Source organism: Nematostella vectensis, chromosome 1 (assembly GCF_932526225.1).
Source record: "Nematostella vectensis chromosome 1, jaNemVect1.1, whole genome shotgun sequence".
NCBI lineage: Eukaryota > Metazoa > Cnidaria > Anthozoa > Actiniaria > Edwardsiidae > Nematostella > Nematostella vectensis.
The window spans coordinates 1,371,401-1,389,808 of record NC_064034.1 but is presented as its reverse complement, the minus strand read 5'-3'; the positions used below and the strand labels follow the sequence as shown (position 1 = coordinate 1,389,808).

Sequence of the window (18,408 nt, the reverse complement as noted above, 5' to 3'; positions counted from 1 at the left end):
TATTGTATTAGACTGATTTTCAAAAACCCGTGAAATACTTTTTAGTTTATTTATTACTAAAACCTTAGTAGTAATGTAGAGTATATGGGGAGCAAAAGTGTGGCGGTTGGGGTTTCTAGGAGCAAACAGGAATGTAGTTTTGAATGGGCCAATGGGAGCCACAGATAGACCCTCAGTGACGTCACAAGGCTGGGACTATAGGAGCAAATGAGACGCAAGACTTGGGGTTCAACAGGCGTGCTCCTATAGTACGGAATGGTATGCATTTTGCTCCTATAGGGTTTCCTCCCATGGTGCTCCCATAGTACGGAATGGTATGCGTTTTGCTCCTATAGGTCCCGACGCCTGTCTGGCTGCGGGGGTAAGAGGGGTCATATTCCTACGGCTCCTATAGGTTTTTCTCCCACGCACCCACCCAAACACTTTCCGGCGATGGCTTAGCCCGAGCAACAAGAGCAGCCTAAAACAAAATTCGGACAAAACTGTGGGGGAAGCATGTGCGACGCTTCGCACCTTCGGGGAAGAAAACGCGTGGCAACGGGACCGCGTCCGGGAAGACATTACAATGAATTAGTACTAAATAAACTAAATAGAGTTTCACGGGATTTTGTTCTCTGCAACAGCATAGCTATTATTGCAGGCCCTTTCAAAAAACAAAAAACAGATTATGATTATGATAATACGATAACTGTAAAGTTACTGTAAAGGACTATGACTATCGCCATAAATCCTGTTTAATACATACTGCACTTTATAGAAATGAGCTCTAATTACCTTTCTCCCCTCTTGACTAAAAGCAAGCCAACACCTGGATAAGTTGGATAACGTAATACTAATAAAATATCATGAAAATCAAATGTCTGGATAATTGAGAACTATACGGAAATAAGGAATACAGGAAAAGGGAACAGAAAAGAAGTCTGGATAATAATGCATAAATAATCAAGGTTTATCATAACCAATCTTCATTTCATCAATGAAATTTCTAAACAAATCTAAAAAAGCCAAAAATCTTTATAACATACAGATTTGTGGCGCTGTTAACTTTTTTTCTGTTTACAGATTTAACTTTATAAATTAAATAATAATCTTTTTCATGAGAATACATATTGGTAAACTCACCAAATACAAAAAATCATTTTCAGTTATTTCTGTAGATAACCAATAACACCTAACAGAGAAAAAAAAAGTTCAGCGAACAAGTTTAAAGCCATGACCAGTATCATAAACAGCTGGCAAGAACCATTTCATCTTGAGCCGGCGAAATCCATTTATCACACAATTACAAACACTAAGAACGTTGGTGTTGCACGGCAAATGGGTGAAAACTTTTGTGACAGGTTTCATAAACCTTGGAAAATTGTGCTCTACATGCTGTGTTATGTCCTCTACAGTAGGCTCATGGAACTTGAAGCAACACCAGTTTTTAGAAACCCCATAGATAGGTTTAACCCTGATGTCTTTCTTCCCCCAATAATCCTCAGGTTTGGACTCCTCAGAATTAAAGTCTTCCCAGAGCTTTGTTAGTTCACCAAGAGGATAGTTGTTGCCAATCTCCTCATCATAAACAACATTGAGCTTCCCAGTCTGTATGGCAACAAAGTCAGGTGTCACTAGCCATAGTCCTTTAAGCCACTCATCAGAGTGAGCTGTGTCAAGGAACAAAATTAAACGTGCACCAGTACCTGCATTTCTTTCCCTCCACCATTTGATGATAGTGTCAAGGTCTTGAGAGTTCCCTTCGGTTAACGCCCATTTGCCATCATTCAAGACATGCCCACTGTAATACAAGATATAGGTGTCGTAATGCAGGCCTGGTAGAACCCTCTGACTAAAGAAAGTCTGTACTTTGTTGGACACATAATCTTTAGCAATACCATTAGTTGAAAAGTCTGTGCCATAGTTGTGAATCATATGGTTTGCAAAGAATCTTGACACAACATTTACTAGTTCTATAGCTCTTGAGTTGATTGCTTGGAAGCCATCTTCAGGAAGAATAACCATGTTTCCAGAGGGGCTGTATCGGTGAGCTGGAGCAATCAGAGCATACCCTATGGCAGTACCACCAACACATTTGCCAAGTTTGGACAAAATGTCATACATGGCGGACTCAATGGGCAGAATGATCAGGAGAAAACTCAAGTACATGGGGTTAGTCTCTTGCCATACAGAGACAGACAGAGCAACTGTAGACACTAGTGTGTACAACGTCACAATCTGAGACACAAGACAGAAATGCCGTATTCCCTTGGCCGCCATGACCTCAGAGATGTTGTTGTCACTGACTTCACCTTTTGCTCTTAGAACAGATGCACATTCTTCAAGCTTTGATACAAAACCCCAGGTCGTAATGATAAACATAAAATGGAATACCACCCAAGGTACTGATAGGAAGACAAATAATGGCAATTTATACAGAGGGATGTTTGGCAAAAGTGTTCCTTGGACACAAAATGTATAAAATGCCATTTCTGCCATCAAAATCACTAATACTTGTAAACGATGATAGCACTTGCTTTGTAAAATGAAATTTTTCCAAGACTCTAGTAAAGAGAGCCTTGAAAAGTAAAGGTCAACAACTGATGGAAAAGAAAGTCTAATGACAAAAGCCGATATGCAGAATGGGTTGCATTTCTGTTCAGCAGCAGGGAAATAAAATACACCAGAAATTATGCAAAAGCATGCTCCACTTATAAGAGAAAAACTAGACTTCAGATGAAACACAATAATGTGTAAAGCGAGGCCAAGAAGCAGGAACAGCATCGATTGAAAATGTGCCAATCCGGTACAACCAGCCAGAAAGCCTAGCAGCAATAGAAACTCTTCAGCTGTTATGAAATTGGGCTCTGAAGGTGTCATGTTGCAAATCCTCTCCATCAAAACCTTGAAGGAAAATATCCCCACACTTGCAAGTAAGAGAATGTCTGTTAGATCTAAGTCTTGCATCGATGCAAAGTAGTGATCATATGCGATTTCGGTGAAGGACAACACACTGAAAATGACACCCATCCAGAACTTGCAGAACCCATTTGCAAACTCTTTGTAGCCATACAAGAAGGTTGCTAGTGAGACCAGTACAGCACATGCGATGACAATGGCAAGGACAAGGTAGCTATTGTCTGCGCTGTGATGCTGCCACCGTGAGTAGATACCAACACCTGCTCCCACATGGAAGATGATGGCTGCTAGGGCTGACGATGAGTTCCATATGGATGTCAAAATTCTTGGCATCATTTTGGTTATCTAAAATTAAAAAAAAATTGTAAGAAAACTAAAGCAAACTATATTATTTTCTGTCTATAATTCGGTGATATGAACTCTTTTGAACAGGCTTTACACCGGTATATTATTTTTTGGTAATTCGGCTAATTAACAACATGAAAACAGTGTTACGGTATCAGTGTGAGGGTGCAATTTTCAAAGCATACAACCCTGGGGTACCCAGCCCAAGCAATAATTAAAACAGAAATCTAAAAATCCCAAGTGATACTACATCAAAATGCATACGTGTAAATCGTAGACACATTTGAAAGCGCAGAAAGTTTTGTAGAAGACTACATTGTTCCTCGCTCTCAGTTTATAAGTCAAACAAAACAAGCTACGCCTTTTGGTTTTCCTAACTTACTTGCATCAAATATGGAGGTCTCCTTGCGAGTTTTAAAACATGGGGCTTAACTGCAGGGTTATTTGTCCTTTTCCAATGGACGTATTACCAGTATAACGTCTTAGATGGGATTGCTAGGGAACTAATGGTCGTTTATCTCGTTATACTTGACACGTTTTTGCCTGTCCGCCATTTTGAATCCAGATGCATTATGGGTTAATAATGTTGTGTGCGCAGACTCAAAGTTGATACCGCGTTAAAATCGCGGGCGTAATTTGACTTGAAAATCAAGCGCGAGGATGAGTGTAGATCAAGGAAGTTTGGCAAAAGTTGTGAAGGGTTTACATAGAAAGCTAAAGAAAGACTTGAAAGGTACAACCATCAGAATATGAAACATAATATTAGTATAAGCTGTGATTATTGTCTTTTTGTTTAGTTCCCTAAAAAACAATTTAAGAAAGTTGACAGTTTTTTACACAGCATTTTATTCCTCTCACTTTTATAAAGTAACTAAAGTACTATTACTTAATTATTTTTTTTAACAGAAAATGGGGACTTCGCCACAGTGTGGGATAAGCACTGCTCTGATCGTAAAGCCCTTGAAAAGTACGCAGAAGCTATGCATTCATTGGCAACTCTGGAGTGGACAAAAAACTCCCCTGGGGGGAGGGCAGATTGGTGTTATCAAGTCTGTATGGAATATTTCAAGGGAGGAGGTCTAAAGATGGCAATAGAAAAGCAGCAGCGTAGAGTAGGCAACAAAATGGCATCAGCGTGCTGTTGTTGCTGCATGCAGTCTGGTTATCAATACATGCATAAGTAAGTAGCAAGGATTTTTATAACGTTTAACTCCGAATCATATCTATGCTCCCTCTTCTTTTATATATATGGACAAATATTTGAATGCCCCCTCCATCCTTTTCTAAACCCAATTTTACAAAGATAACTCTACGAATGCACTAATCAATTGAAACTCTGGCCCCCTGACCCCCGGGACATAGCGGGGAATGTAACATTTGTGCAGTGTTACATTTTTTATTTTCTCCCGCCGCAGGGGGAAATCGTGCTTTTTCAATCCCCACCCTATCACCCTGGCGTATTGTACAATATTTTCTAGATTTCCTACCTCAACGACTTCTGCTAAAGTGCAACTCAAACTAAAATTGTTGAACTATCCTCCAACGCTTCAAGACTCAATGATAGAAACACCCAACAATGTTTATAATCGATACATGGATCTTCAAATTTCGGAAGCTGTCGTAAGATTTCGCATTACTAGCCCAGCTAAGAATCCCTACAAATTTGGTAAAAAGTTACTGCCCTGCCCCTGGGAGAGCATACTCCCGCGGCCATGCCCCCATTACTCCCGCCTATGTCCCGGGGGTCAGGGGGCCGGTATTTCAATTGACTAGTACATAAAAAGATGATTTAGGGTTGAAAACTCCCCGTTTATAGTGAAATGATTTGTCCAAACCCCCCAACTTATGGTAAATGACTGAAGGACTTCCAAGTTTATAGTAGCTGTGGTCATGTAATGGGTTGTTTGTCCCTGAATTCTCAAGAGGCAAAATTTGAAGTATACTTTTTTGTTTTGCAGTTGGCCATCAGTCGATAAAAAGTTCCCTCTTTTAGATGTAGGCAGCTGTTATAATCCATTCTCTGAGTTTGGAGAATTCCACTCTGTGGCCCTCGACTTGCAGCCTGCCACAGAGGTACACCAACTGTCTTATCCTTTGGTTACATATGATAGGCTGTCCAGTTTATTAGTCATTATTTTTTGCCCATTTGACTGCTTCTGACTGTTATGTGCTTTTTGTATTTAGAAAGTTTACAAATGTGACTTCTTGAAGCTTGAAATAGTGGAAAATCAAGTAGCATCTGGATTAGCCGCAAGTAACAGCAAAACATCTAATGATACAGGAGGGAGTAAAGATTCTATGATGTCCTCACAAGAGAATTGCCAGTGTCTGGCAAGCAATTTGATAACATCAAAACTCAACCTTCCAAGTGATTCTTCTATTACACATTTGCCAGCAAGTTCATTCCAAGTTGTAGTTTTTTCTCTACTTCTCTCCTACTTTCCAACTCCAATACAAAGATGGGACTGTTGCCTAAAAGCACATCAACTTCTTTCTGTAAATGGCATACTTATAATCATCACACCAGACTCGTCACATCAAAACAGAAATGCTGCAATGATGAAATCATGGAAACTGGGAATAGAGTCCCTTGGGTTCATCAGATGGAAATATGTCAAACAAACTCATGTCCACTGTATGGTGTTTAGAAAAGTTTCTCCGTGTCATACAAAGGATAAAACAACAAAGGTGCTACATGTACCTGAGATGCTGTATACCCGCCAGGATTATACTGGCAATGATAGTGATGATAGTGACAGTGATAGGGTAAAGAACAATGAGACAAGACCTGAGGAGACAGATAAGGAGCTGGCCAAACTTTTCGACGAGCTCCCTGCATTTGACTAGATAATTAAGTTTTTTAGGTGAAAAATATGTTATTCATTTATTCGATACACCAAAAACTGGAATTTCGATTCTTCCAAATTTTCGTCTTTAATAAGTCTTCTTCAGGGCAGACTGAAGAAGGTGAATTCCAGTTTTTGGAGTATCGTATTCATTTTTCTGGTTCACGAACACGGCTATTTATTTGGGCTTTTTGTATTTATTAATTTATTAATACTGTTTATTTTCTTTTTAGATAAAAAAAATATTGTTTATTTTGTTTTTAGACAAAGAACGCCGTTCCCCTCGAGAGCCATAATTTTTCTAAGGTTTCCTCTCATATTATCAACCCTCATAGACACTTTAAATCATGCAAACATCTTTCTAATATGACCTTGCCAACAATAGCGCCGGCGAAGAAGAGGATTTATTCGAAACTCGTACAACTGGTTACTCGCGGCTGGAGAAAATTTTTAAAAAGATCCTTTTGTTTCTATGAGACAGAAACAAAATTAGATAAGCACACTTTTTTTTAAAATCGCGTTCAGCGTTTTTCATTATCGTTCAGGTATCTTGATTTTGCTAAAATCAAGTTTTGCAATCGGAAATTGCGCGCGAGTAACTTGTCAAACCAAGAAAAATAATGACGTCACACAGTGTGACGTAACAAAGCCTTTTCCTGATTCGGAGCACGCTTCAGTCGTGTACCTACGGCAACTGCAAGTACGCATCAAAATGACTAGAATATACATCATTTTTTGCCTTTCGCTACTTCTCTTATTTAATATTACGGTTGTACAAGGCTCTGAAAAGGAGGATCACTTAACATTGCCAGGTAACTAGTCATATTAGAATGATATCTTAACACAGAAAACCACCGAGAAGCATTGACTATGGCGGGTCATGAACTCGCTTAGTTTTGACTCAAAGAATTCAAATTGTTTTAAAATGCAGTTTGTATGGAAGTTAATCTCCTTTGTGTTTTTTTAATGTCTTTAAGCAGTGTTAAAAGAAATTTCCATGTTTGGCGCCTGCACAATAATTGAGCTCGACGATGCAAAAATCTTTGTCAAAAGATCATTTTCTATTCGAATTCGCTATTTCAATGATGAACATTAGTTGTTTGATGAGCTTTAGCATTCAGTATTCCCATCTTTATCGATTGTACATAAGGCTGATTGATTTTTTTCTTCATTTAAAGAATCAGATCAACATAAAAGTAAAGCTTTATCCCTTCATGAGCTGATCGTCAAGCAAACTCATTTTGGCAAGAAGCTGGGCCAACTCGTTGAGGAGTTTGTAGAGTTGAGGCATCAGCTACATAGTGCGATTGGGAACCACGGTAAGATAGATTGAAAAGAAGGGGTATCTTTATCTTATCTCCGAGTATAACATTTATGTACTTGCCAACTCAAACCCCCGACCCCCGGGACATAGCGGAGAATGTAGGGTTTGTGCGGTGTTATATTTTCAGTTTTCTCCCGCTCTCGAGGAAAATTGTGCTGTTACAATCCCAACCCCTCAAAAGCACGCGGGTTCTTCGAGCATAGGGTGTGATCTTCCCCCTTATCCCCTTCAGCCAAGCAGAGACATCTATATTCTTATGTTCTTATTTCCTTGCGACGTTTCCCAGATTCCACCACGAAAGCCAAACACGGTAGCGGAGAGAGTGGTCAAAACTCTGATGATAGTGAAGAGTGCGCGCCGCCATATTGCCGAAGCAAGATCCATGAGCGCCGAAATGACGAGCACGTTGGCGAGACCAGTCATAGCATTCAAGACTTCAAAGAGCCCGGAGATGTAAAACACCATGAAGCAAAGCACATTTCTCTTCTTCATAATGACTTTGGTGAGCCTCGACATGTTGAGAGCACCGTGAGGCCACCCAGAGACGAGCGCGCTGGAGAAGGGAGTGGAGACCATTCAAAAGACGTCAATAAACAATATGAAACAAGTGCAGATCACTCGGGTGATAGCAAACATCACGATGAAAGTGGCGAAGAGGACTTCAGCATTTCTGAAGACAAAACGCATAAAGGCGATGCCAAGGAGCTTTTGTCAGTAAAGCTTATAAAAGACTTTGAGATCATTGAAGACACAGAAGAGAAGGTATCTGTCCAAAATGGTACCCATGCAACTCCCAGTTCAGCGTCAATTTCCCCGGAATACCAGAAAAGTCGCATGAAGCGGGAGCACCTGCAGGCTAGTAAGTATATAGTCAATCATTGAAGGAATTAGCTTGATCATTTAAGTCAAACACATATATACACGTTTCTGTGTCGGCGACTATATGTTTATACATTGGCCTATAGAGTGCCAAAAGTGGCACCGTACTGGTTCGGTTGGTGTTCATGCACAATAAGGAGGAATTGGTCATTAATTACTGGGGGGGGGGGATGGCAAATATGAAGGGGGAGCTATGGAGCTATGTTTTTTTGGGAGCCGATTTAGGGGGAGATATCAATTTTTTTGGGACTGCCATTAAAGGGGGGGGGGTCACATTTTTTGGGCACCGAATTTAAGTCTAGCATTAATATAATCCTGAGCAAGAGAGTCATTGTTCAAATGTAAATTTTTACGCTGTCTACTTGCACTGCTATGCTACAAGCTCCACGCTTTGTTCAAACTGTGCCGAGCATTTGCGGGCCACTTAATGCACAGCTTTTCAAACTAAAAAACATCTCTTGTCGGGTTCTTAATAATCGTGGAAGTGTTTCAAAGCCAGAAACTTGTTATTTAGGCTAAAAATCGAGAAAATGGGAGAAAGCCGTGCAGCTAAATTTTTTTCCTCCTTTACCGGAAGCCGTGCAAGTAGACACAGCGTAAATTTTATTTAGTTCACTGTGCTTTCTACTATTGTATATCTAGTCCCATATTGTTCAGCTACCAATCTTGTGTTTATATAAGTACATTTTGAGAAACCCTCTCATGGTTAACAGACAAAGCTGCCCGTACAATCAGTTTAACAATATAAAAGAAATACTTTAAAATGTTGCTAAACCTAGACTCAATGTTTTCGTTTCTGTAGTCGTTTTCTAGCAGATATTTATTATCTGCTCTGTGCCACTCTTTTTAATTAGCGAAAGTGAAGATTCATGCTTAAATTAAATATGACAAAATTGCCATGCTAGCTGATCTATATTTTAGTAAAGATTTTATTCAGTTACACTAAATATATCAAGTCTATGTGTTTTTAAAGACATAATTATCTAATATAAAAAAGTTGAGGTCGTGGTGGTGGTGGTAGGGGCGTGCCAATTTTTGGGCCTCCGGTTAGGGGGGGGCAAGATTTTTGGGCTTGGATTTGAGGGGGGCGGGGCAAAATGTTTGAGCCCAGGGTTTTGCAAAAATTCAACCCCACCCCCCTCCCCTCAGTAATTAATGACCGCTCCCTAAACGAAGTGCTAACGTCGCATTTTCCGCTGATCTTTTCTAGAGAAGCATTAGCTCAATTTCCTTTGCTCACTTTATCTCAGCCTCACTAACATAGCCTTACCTTTCCAACATAGCCTTTCTCTCACCTCTCCAACATTACCTTACCACATACCTTACCGAACCTCCCTTGCAACATCTCGAGTAAGCAATTAACAAAATGTCACGTAATACTGCTTGTCTTGCCTTACTTATACTTTCAGCTTCAGATCTACAGATGTCGACCAGTGCATTATCTAGTGGCAGCTGTGGCTCGCTTGCGAATGGTGCGTTTTCATACGACAAGACTGAGTGTCGGCTATGCCAGTGCGTGGACGGTGTGATGAAGTGTGAGCCCAGGCCTGTCGGATGCCGAGTGGACAGTCAAGATAACATGTGTCACCTGGAGAATGGAGAGGCTTACGCCGAGGGCAGCAAACACTTTGATGGATGTAATAATTGCATCTGCAGAAAACGTAAGTTCTGCTTGGGCGTTTTCTAAACCTGGTCTTACAGAGAATATGATTCTGTTAGCCTGATGGTCTTCATTTGTTTGTTTGTGTGTGTGTTTTTGTTTATGTGTTTGTCCGCTTGTCATTTTGTTTAAATACCACAATTTTTTTTAAACATTTGTTTAAACATTTTACGATAGTGTTAAAGGGACCTTTGTTTATATTTAAGCATTTGTTATTTGTTTATTCCCACTTTTTATTCCTACATATTCTGAAGCCTTATTCCATTCGTCAGTGTATTTTCCACCAAGTAATTACTTTTGCTTTGAAAATTGCACATCTTTCAAATCATCTGACCACCACCTCAAACAGGCGAATGGGTGTGCACCAGGCTACGCTGCTATTTCGCCGACTTCAACTATACCCACTACAATCGAGTGCCGGACCACCAGCCAGGACAGAGCCGTCCAGTAGACACATGCATGGAGTGTGACAAGGAACCTGTCACGCCGGTATGCGGCCCTGATTGGACAACGTACAGGTCACTCTGTCACGCAAGGTTCTGTGGGAATTATGACATTGATGAGATCGTGCAAGGCCCTTGCCAGAACATCGTAAGCTTTGAGAGTTTTCCACGTTATTTGTCGTAGTTTGCAATAGATAACTCCTTTGTTTCTGTTGTTACTTGTCTATTGTTCCACAGGAACCTTGTCAGGAGTCAGACTGTGGCGAGAATGAGGTGTGTGTACCATTCCCTCGCGGCCCGTGCCTCATCGCCAAGACTCGGGACGGCAAGATGGACGTCAAGTGTAAACAATACCAGTGTGGTAAGTGACTGCAGACCTAAATACACTCAATGAGTGTCGTCCATCACCTTGTCTCATTACATGATTACATCAACACCCATGACATCACATGAAGAAATAAAAAATCCCTTCATGGAAAATATAGAAATAATGGCTCATCGGAATTTTTTCTTTAATTTTCAACCCCCCTTGCGAACAGTGTCATCTCTGAGATGCCGGCCCCGACATTTCCTTTGACTCCAACCGGGCGCCATCATGTTGAGTTCTGTTGAAATCCTCCCCTTCTCATCACTATATTAACTATCTCGTTTTCCCAGTGCCTATTGATCAGACTTGTTCGGAGGACGTGTTGCCTAAAGACATGGTGTGCGGTGAAGATGGAGTGTCCTACCCTTCAGAATGCGGGATGATCAAGCACTCCGTGACGTTTGCGTACCGCGGGCCTTGTCGAGAGACCTGCCAACAGGGGAACTCACAGGTGAATAACTCCAACCTAGTATTGCGTACCGCGGGCCTTGTCGAGAGACCTGCCAACAGGGGAACTCACAGGTGAATAACTCCAACCTAGTATTGCGTACCGCGGGCCTTGTCGAGAGACCTGCCAACAGGGGAACTCACAGGTGAATAACTCCAACCTAGTATTGCGTTACTCGCGCCTTGATGAGAGACCTGCTAACAGGGGAACTCAAAGGTGAATAACTCCACCCTGGTATTGCGTCACTTGCGCCTTGTCGAGAGACCTGCCAACAGGGGAACTCAAAGGTGAATAACTCCACCCTAGTATTGCGTCACTTGCGCCTTGTCGAGAGACCTGCCAACAGGGGAACTCACAGGTGAATAACTCCAACCAAGTATTGCGTACCGCGGGCCTTGTCGAGAGACCTGCCAACAGGGAAACTCACAGGTGAATAACTCCACCCTAGTATTGCGTTACTCGCGCCTTGATGAGAGACCTGACAACAGGGGAACTCAAAGGTGAATAACTCCACCCTAGTATTGCGTACCGCGGGCCTTTTCGAGAGACCTGCCAACAGGGGAACTCAAAGGTGAATAACTCCACCCTAGTATTGCGTACCGCGGGCCTTGTCGAGAGACCTGCCAACGGGAACTCAAAGGTGAATAACTCTACCCTGGTATTGCGTTACTCGCGCCTTGATGAGAGACCTGCCAACAGGGGAACTCAAAGGTGAATAACTCCAACCTAGTATTGCGTTACTCGCGCCTTGATGAGAGACCTGCCAACAGGGGAACTCAAAGGTGAATAACTCCACCCTAGTATTGCGTTACTTGCGCCTTGTCGAGAGACCTGCCAACAGGGGAACTCACAGGTGAATAACTCCACCCTAGTATTGCGTTATTCGCGCCTTGTCGATAGACCTGCCAACAGGGGAACTCACAGGTGAATAACTCCAACCTAGTATTGCGTTACTTGCGCCTTGTCGAGAGACCTGCCAACAGGGGAACTCACAGGTGAATAACTCCAACATAGTATTGCGTTACTCGCGCCTTGTCGAGAGACCTGCCAACAGGGAAACTCAAAGGTGAATAACTCCAACCTAGTATTGCGTTACTCGCGCCTTGATAAGAGACCTGCCAACAGGGGAACTCAAAGGTGAATAACTCCAACCTAGTATTGCGTTACTCGCGCCTTGATGAGAGACCTGCCAACAGGGGAACTCACAGGTGAATAACTCCAACCTACTATTGCGTTACTCGCGCCTTGTCGATAGACCTGCCAACAGGGGAACTCACAGGTGAATAACTCCAACCTAGTATTGCGTTACTTGCGCCTTGTCGAGAGACCTGCCAACAGGGGAACTCACAGGTGAATAACTCCAACATAGTATTGCGTTACTCGCGCCTTGTCGAGAGACCTGCCAACAGGGAAACTCAAAGGTGAATAACTCCAACCTAGTATTGCGTTACTCGCGCCTTGATAAGAGACCTGCCAACAGGGGAACTCAAAGGTGAATAACTCCAACCTAGTATTGCGTTACTCGCGCCTTGATGAGAGACCTGCCAACAGGGGAACTCACAGGTGAATAACTCTACCCTAGTATTGCGTTACTCGCGCCTTGATGAGAGACCTGCCAACAGGGGAACTCACAGGTGAATAACTCCAACCTAGTATTGCGTACCGCGGGCCTTGTCGAGAGAACTGCCAACAGGGGAACTCAAAGGTGAATAACTCCAACCTAGTATTGCGTTACTCGCGCCTTGTCGAGAGACCTGCCAACAGGGGAACTCAAAGGTGAATAACTCCAACCTAGTATTGCGTTACTCGCGCCTTGTCGAGAGACCTGCCAACAGGGGAACTCAAAGGTAAATAACTCCAACCTAGTATTGCGTTACTCGCGCCTTGATGAGAGACCTGACAACAGGGGAACTCACAGGTGAATAACTCCACCCTGGTATTGCGTTACTCGCGCCTTGATGAGAGACCTGCCAACAGGGGAACTCAGGTGAATAACTCCAAAATAGTATCGCGTACCGCGCGCCTTGTCGAGAGACCTGCCAACAGGGGAACTCACAGGTGAATAACGCCAACCTAGTATCGCGTACCGCGGGCCTTGTCGAGAGACCTGCCAACAGGGGAACTCAAAGGTGAATAACTCCAACCTAGTATTGCGTACCGCGGGCCTTGTCGAGAGACCTGCCAAGAGGGGAACTCAAAGGTGAATAACTCTACCCTGGTATTGCGTTACTCGCGCCTTGATGAGAGACCTGCCAACAGGGGAACTCAAAGGTGAATAACTCCACCCTGGTATTGCGTTACTCGCGCCTTGATGAGAGACCTGCCAACAGGGGAACTCACAGGTGAATAACTCCACCCTGGTATTGCGTTACTCGCGCCTTGATGAGAGACCTGCCAACAGGGGAACTCACAGGTGAATAACTCCACCCTGGTATTGCGTTACTCGCGCCTTGATGAGAGACCTGCCAACAGGGGAACTCACAGGTGAATAACTCCAACCTAGTATTGCGTTACTCGCGCCTTGATGAGAGACCTGCCAACAGGGGAACTCAAAGGTGAATAACTCCAACCTAGTATTGCGTTACTCGCGCCTTGATGAGAGACCTGCCAACAGGGGAACTCACAGGTGAATAACTCCAACCTAGTATTGCGTTACTCGCGCCTTGATGAGAGACCTGCCAACAGGGGAACTCAGAGGTGAATAACTCCAACCAAGTATTGCGTTACTCGCGCCTTGTCGAGAGACCTGCCAACAGGGGAACTCAAAGGTGAATAACTCCAACCTAGTGTTGCGTTACTCGCGCCTTGATGAGAGACCTGCCAACAGGGGAACTCAAAGGTGAATAACTCCAACCTAGTATTGCGTTACTCGCGCCTTGTCGAGAGACCTGCCAACAGGGGAACTCAAAGGTGAATAACTCCAACCTAGTATTGCGTTACTCGCGCCTTGTCGAGAGACCTGCCAACAGGGGAACTCAAAGGTGAATAACTCCAACCTAGTATTGCGTTACTCGCGCCTTGATGAGAGACCTGCCAACAGGGGAACTCAAAGGTGAATAACTCCACCCTAGTATTGCGTTACTCGCGCCTTGATGAGAGGCCTGCCAACAGGGGAACTCAAAGGTGAATAACTCCACCCTGGTATTGCGTTACTCGCGCTTTGATGAGAGACCTTGCTGCGCAGGCTACAGTATCAACCTTCTACTGATTTTCTGATTAAGCATTAAATCTCCTTAGGTGTGCAGCACAGATGGCGTGACGTTACAGTCTCCATGTCACGCAAGCCTATTCCATCGTCACGTAGACTACCCAGGATCGTGTGATGAGGCACCAGCCCAACCGGAAGTGGTGCGTGACAAGAAAGGCCAGTCTGTGTTCCTTAACAGGCGTTGCAGTAAAGTGATGGAGCTTGCGCGGTGCTATTACCCTCTGTGTGACTTTACTGTGGTACCAGAAGGAAGCTGTTGTCCTGTGTGTGGTAAGTAGTTTGGGAGATGGTCATAGCTTTTACCAATCATGGCTACAGGGGGTAGACCGGGTAGACCGAGAGAAGATCGAGCCATAGCGAGTGACCTGGTATCCTTCTCGGTACTCATACCGACAAATCAATAGACTGTCGTTTTTCATGTCGTAGGTGTGCAGGCCCGTACCCAGGATTTTTCTTTTTTTTTGGGGGGGGGGGGGGGGGGGGGTGGGGGGGGTGCGAAATCCGAAAATGTGGACCTAGGAGGGAAGAGGGGGGGAGTTTTCTAATAAAAATCTCACCACCTCCTAAAGAACAAAAAAGTATCCTTTATGCCTTCTCAGTATTTCCACGTGACGTTTAGTCTCGGATTTGGCTACATACCAGAGTGATCTAGCTTATGATTTATAGTTTTGTATACAAATAACACGTCTATTGAGAACAAAAAGTGGATTTTCGGCCGGTGCGTTCGCACCCCCTGCACCCCCTCCACCTGGGTACGGTAGTGGTGTGGCACTAAGTATCCGTGTAGACCGAGCCATAGCGAGTGACATCGTGTCCCTCTTGGTACTCATACTAACAAATCAATACATTGTCGTTTTTCATGTCGTAGGTGTGGCCCTCAGTATCCGTGTAGACCGAACCATAGCGAGTGACATCGTTTCCTTCTCGATACTCAAGCCCACCGTCGAGTTTGACCGACTTGAGACGCTCCAAGACTATCTGCGAACCATTCAAGACCCTGATCACCTTGACAAATGCTCTATGACGAGTGATTTCACAGATCGCAAGGATATCTCGGTCCTGTTTGTACCGCGACAGAAGGGATATATGGAGTACTGTGAGAAAGCCGCCCAGCACACTGTAAGCTACGTGAACAATCACGCGAACTCGTCCAAACCCCTCGACGCGTTGATGGCCGCGGCGGTGGCCGTTGAAGGAAAGTATAGAAACGTTAAGAAGAGAGATGTAGAATATTGGGACACTCGAAAAGGCAGACCGCGAGCTTTACGAGCGAGATCCGTGTTGAGCAGCGCAAGTGATTCAAAAGCTGCCCCGTTAGTATTATTTGTCTTAATGTGCTCACTTTTCTGGGTTGCGAGTTGCTAGGTGTTGCTGCCTGTTATCCTACATAGCGAGTTGCTATATCTTGCTGCCTGATATCCTACATAGCGAGTTGCTATATCTTGCTGCCTAGTATCCTACATAGCGAGTTGCTATATCTTGCTGCCTAGTATCCTACATAGCGAGTTGCTATATCTTGCTGCCTAGTATCCTACATAGCGAGTTGCTAGATATTGCTGCTTATCATTCTTTCTGGATAGCGAGTTGCTATATCTTGCTGCCTAGTATCCTACATAGCGAGTTGCTATATCTTGCTGCCTAGTATCCTACATAGCGAGTTGCTATATCTTGCTGCTTATCATTCTTTCTGGATAGCGAGTTGCTATATCTTGCTGCCTAGTATCCTACATAGCGAGTTGCTATATCTTGCTGCCTAGTATCCTACATAGCGAGTTGCTATATCTTGCTGCCTAGTATCCTACATAGCGAGTTGCTATATCTTGCTGCCTGATATCCTACATAGCGAGTTGCTATATCTTGCTGCCTAGTATCCTACATAGCGAGTTGCTATATCTTGCTGTTCATTATTTCTCTGGATAGCAAGTTGCAAGGTGTTGCTTTCTACAATTCTACAAAGCAAGTTGCCAGGATGTTGCAGCACCACGAAGAGTGTGTTATCTCAAAGGTAGATGCTAATATGCTGCTAATATACTTAGGCAGATGTAGGGCGTTTCCTAAGACGGGATACTTGCCGTATGCTCAACTTTTCATTATATTATAAACACGCAATTAGGTACGTTGATCGTACTTTTCTCGGAATGGTTAGACTCAGTTGGTTTATGTTGTTACTGTATTTAGCCGCCATTTCAAGTGTTCGTGTGCGCGTTAGAATGTTTAGAATTTAATTGAAAACGTTGGAAATCTTAATATCTTATTAACAGTAACCGTTTGAAGTTGTAATACTAGAAAGCGTCTGCTATGTGGACATTTCTTTCAGAAATCTTGTGACGATTTGGCATATTGTTTACAACGTTGCTTACTTCGACTCGTTGTTGATTGTAACAATATGAAATAAATCTGGATTATATTAAACGTCCCTAGTGTTTGGTGTCTCCATATTCCTACTACATTTCCCCCCGCCCCTTCCACTTGCGCTACGTAAAATAAACACCTATCTCTGCTCGCCTCGCATGCGTGGAATATGTGTATATTTATCTCCACCAAAGATCGTGATGGCAGAGCGATTTTGTGTTGTGCCCAGTGCATGGATGCTCCCACCTTCAAAAGAACTTGGTGTTATATTTTACACGAAGGACGCGAACGACTTACATGACACCATGTACAACATACACATTTACATCGCATACCACACCACTTTACATACATATCATGTACTCCCCCCCCCCCTTTACAGTGCACTATACACCCCTTCCTCCCCCCCCCTTTACAGTGCACTATACACCCCTTCCTCCCCTACACTCCTTCTTCCCCCCTTTACAGTGCACTATACATCCCTTCCTCCCCACCTTTACAGTGCACTATACATCCCTTCCTCCCCACCTTTACAGTGCATTATACATCCCTTCCTCCCCCCTTTACAGTGCACTATACATCCCTTCCTCCCCTACACTCCTTCTTCCCCCCTTTACAGTGCACTATACATCCCTTCCTCCCCCCTTTACAGTGCACTATACATCCCTTCCTCCCCCCTTTACAGTGCACTATACATCCCTTCCTCCCCACCTTTACAGTGCATTATACATCCCTTCCTCCCCCCTTTACAGTGCACTATACATCCCTTCCTCCCCTACACTCCTTCCTCCCCACCTTTACAGTGCACTATACATCCCTTCCTCCCCCCTTTACAGTGCACTATACATCCCTTCCTCCCCCCCCCTTTACAGTGCACTATACATCCCTTCCTCCCCCCTTTACAGTGCACTATACATCCCTTCCTCCCCCCCCCTTTACAGTGCACTACACATCCCTTCCTCCCCCCCCCTTTACAGTGCACTATACATCCCTTCCTCCCCCCTTTACAGTGCATTATACATCCCTTCCTCCCCCCTTTACAGTGCACTATACATCCCTCCCCCCCTTTACAGTGCACTATACATCCCTTCCTCCCCCCCTTTACAGTGCACTATACATCCCTTCCTCCCCACCTTTACAGTGCACTATACATCCCTTCCTCCCCCCTTTACAGTGCACTATACACCCCTTCCCCCCCCCTTTACAGTGCATTATACATCCCTTCCTCCCCCCTTTACAGTGCACTATACACCCCTTCCCCCCCCCTTTACAGTGCACTATACATCCCTTCCTCCCCCCTTTACAGTGCACTATACACCCCTTCCTCCCCCCTTTACAGTGCACTATACACCCCTTCCTCCCACCTTTACAGTGCACTATACATCCCTTCCTCCCCCCCTTTACAGTGCACTATACATCCCTTCCTCCCACCTTTACAGTGCACTATACATCCCTTCCTCCCCCCCTTTACAGTGCACTATACACCCTTCCTCCCCCCTTTACAGTGCACTATACATCCCTTCCTCCCCCCTTTACAGTGCACTATACATCCCTTCCTCCCCCCTTTACAGTGCACTATACACCCCTTCCTCCCCCCTTTACAGTGCACTATACACCCCTTCCTCCCCCCCTTTACAG

At 44.0% G+C, this 18,408-nt stretch overlaps 3 protein-coding genes across 4 annotated transcripts; 2 read left to right on the top strand and 1 right to left on the bottom strand.

Annotated features, from left to right (window-relative positions):
* Nucleotides 1–696: 696 nt before the first annotated feature.
* On the bottom strand, nucleotides 697–3,820 carry LOC5516317 (transmembrane protein 168). The gene is made up of 2 exons (XM_001636339.3): nucleotides 3,626–3,820; nucleotides 697–3,243 (listed from the first exon to the last, which is right to left on the bottom strand). The coding sequence occupies exons 1-2, from the start codon at nucleotides 3,629–3,631 to the stop codon at nucleotides 1,192–1,194; spliced, it is 2,058 nt and encodes a 685-aa protein (XP_001636389.3). The 5' UTR covers nucleotides 3,632–3,820; the 3' UTR covers nucleotides 697–1,191.
* Nucleotides 3,821–3,844: 24 nt separating this feature from the next.
* LOC5516294 (S-adenosylmethionine sensor upstream of mTORC1) lies at nucleotides 3,845–6,243 on the top strand. The gene is made up of 4 exons (XM_032386204.2): nucleotides 3,845–3,976; nucleotides 4,150–4,423; nucleotides 5,202–5,316; nucleotides 5,428–6,243. The coding sequence occupies exons 1-4, from the start codon at nucleotides 3,904–3,906 to the stop codon at nucleotides 6,088–6,090; spliced, it is 1,125 nt and encodes a 374-aa protein (XP_032242095.2). The 5' UTR covers nucleotides 3,845–3,903; the 3' UTR covers nucleotides 6,091–6,243.
* LOC5516300 (reversion-inducing cysteine-rich protein with Kazal motifs) lies at nucleotides 6,242–16,830 on the top strand. 2 transcript variants are annotated; one of them, XM_032386203.2, is made up of 9 exons: nucleotides 6,242–6,901; nucleotides 7,268–7,408; nucleotides 7,700–8,272; nucleotides 9,708–9,953; nucleotides 10,302–10,543; nucleotides 10,633–10,756; nucleotides 11,053–11,213; nucleotides 14,448–14,688; nucleotides 15,287–16,830. In XM_032386203.2, exons 1-9 carry the CDS (start codon nucleotides 6,802–6,804, stop codon nucleotides 15,781–15,783), a joined length of 2,325 nt encoding a protein of 774 aa, XP_032242094.2. In that variant the 5' UTR covers nucleotides 6,242–6,801; the 3' UTR covers nucleotides 15,784–16,830. The 2 variants fall into 2 exon arrangements, with proteins under 2 accessions (XP_032242094.2, XP_032242092.2); XM_032386201.2 differs by having other exon boundaries at nucleotides 9,702–9,953.
* Nucleotides 16,831–18,408: the final 1,578 nt, after the last annotated feature.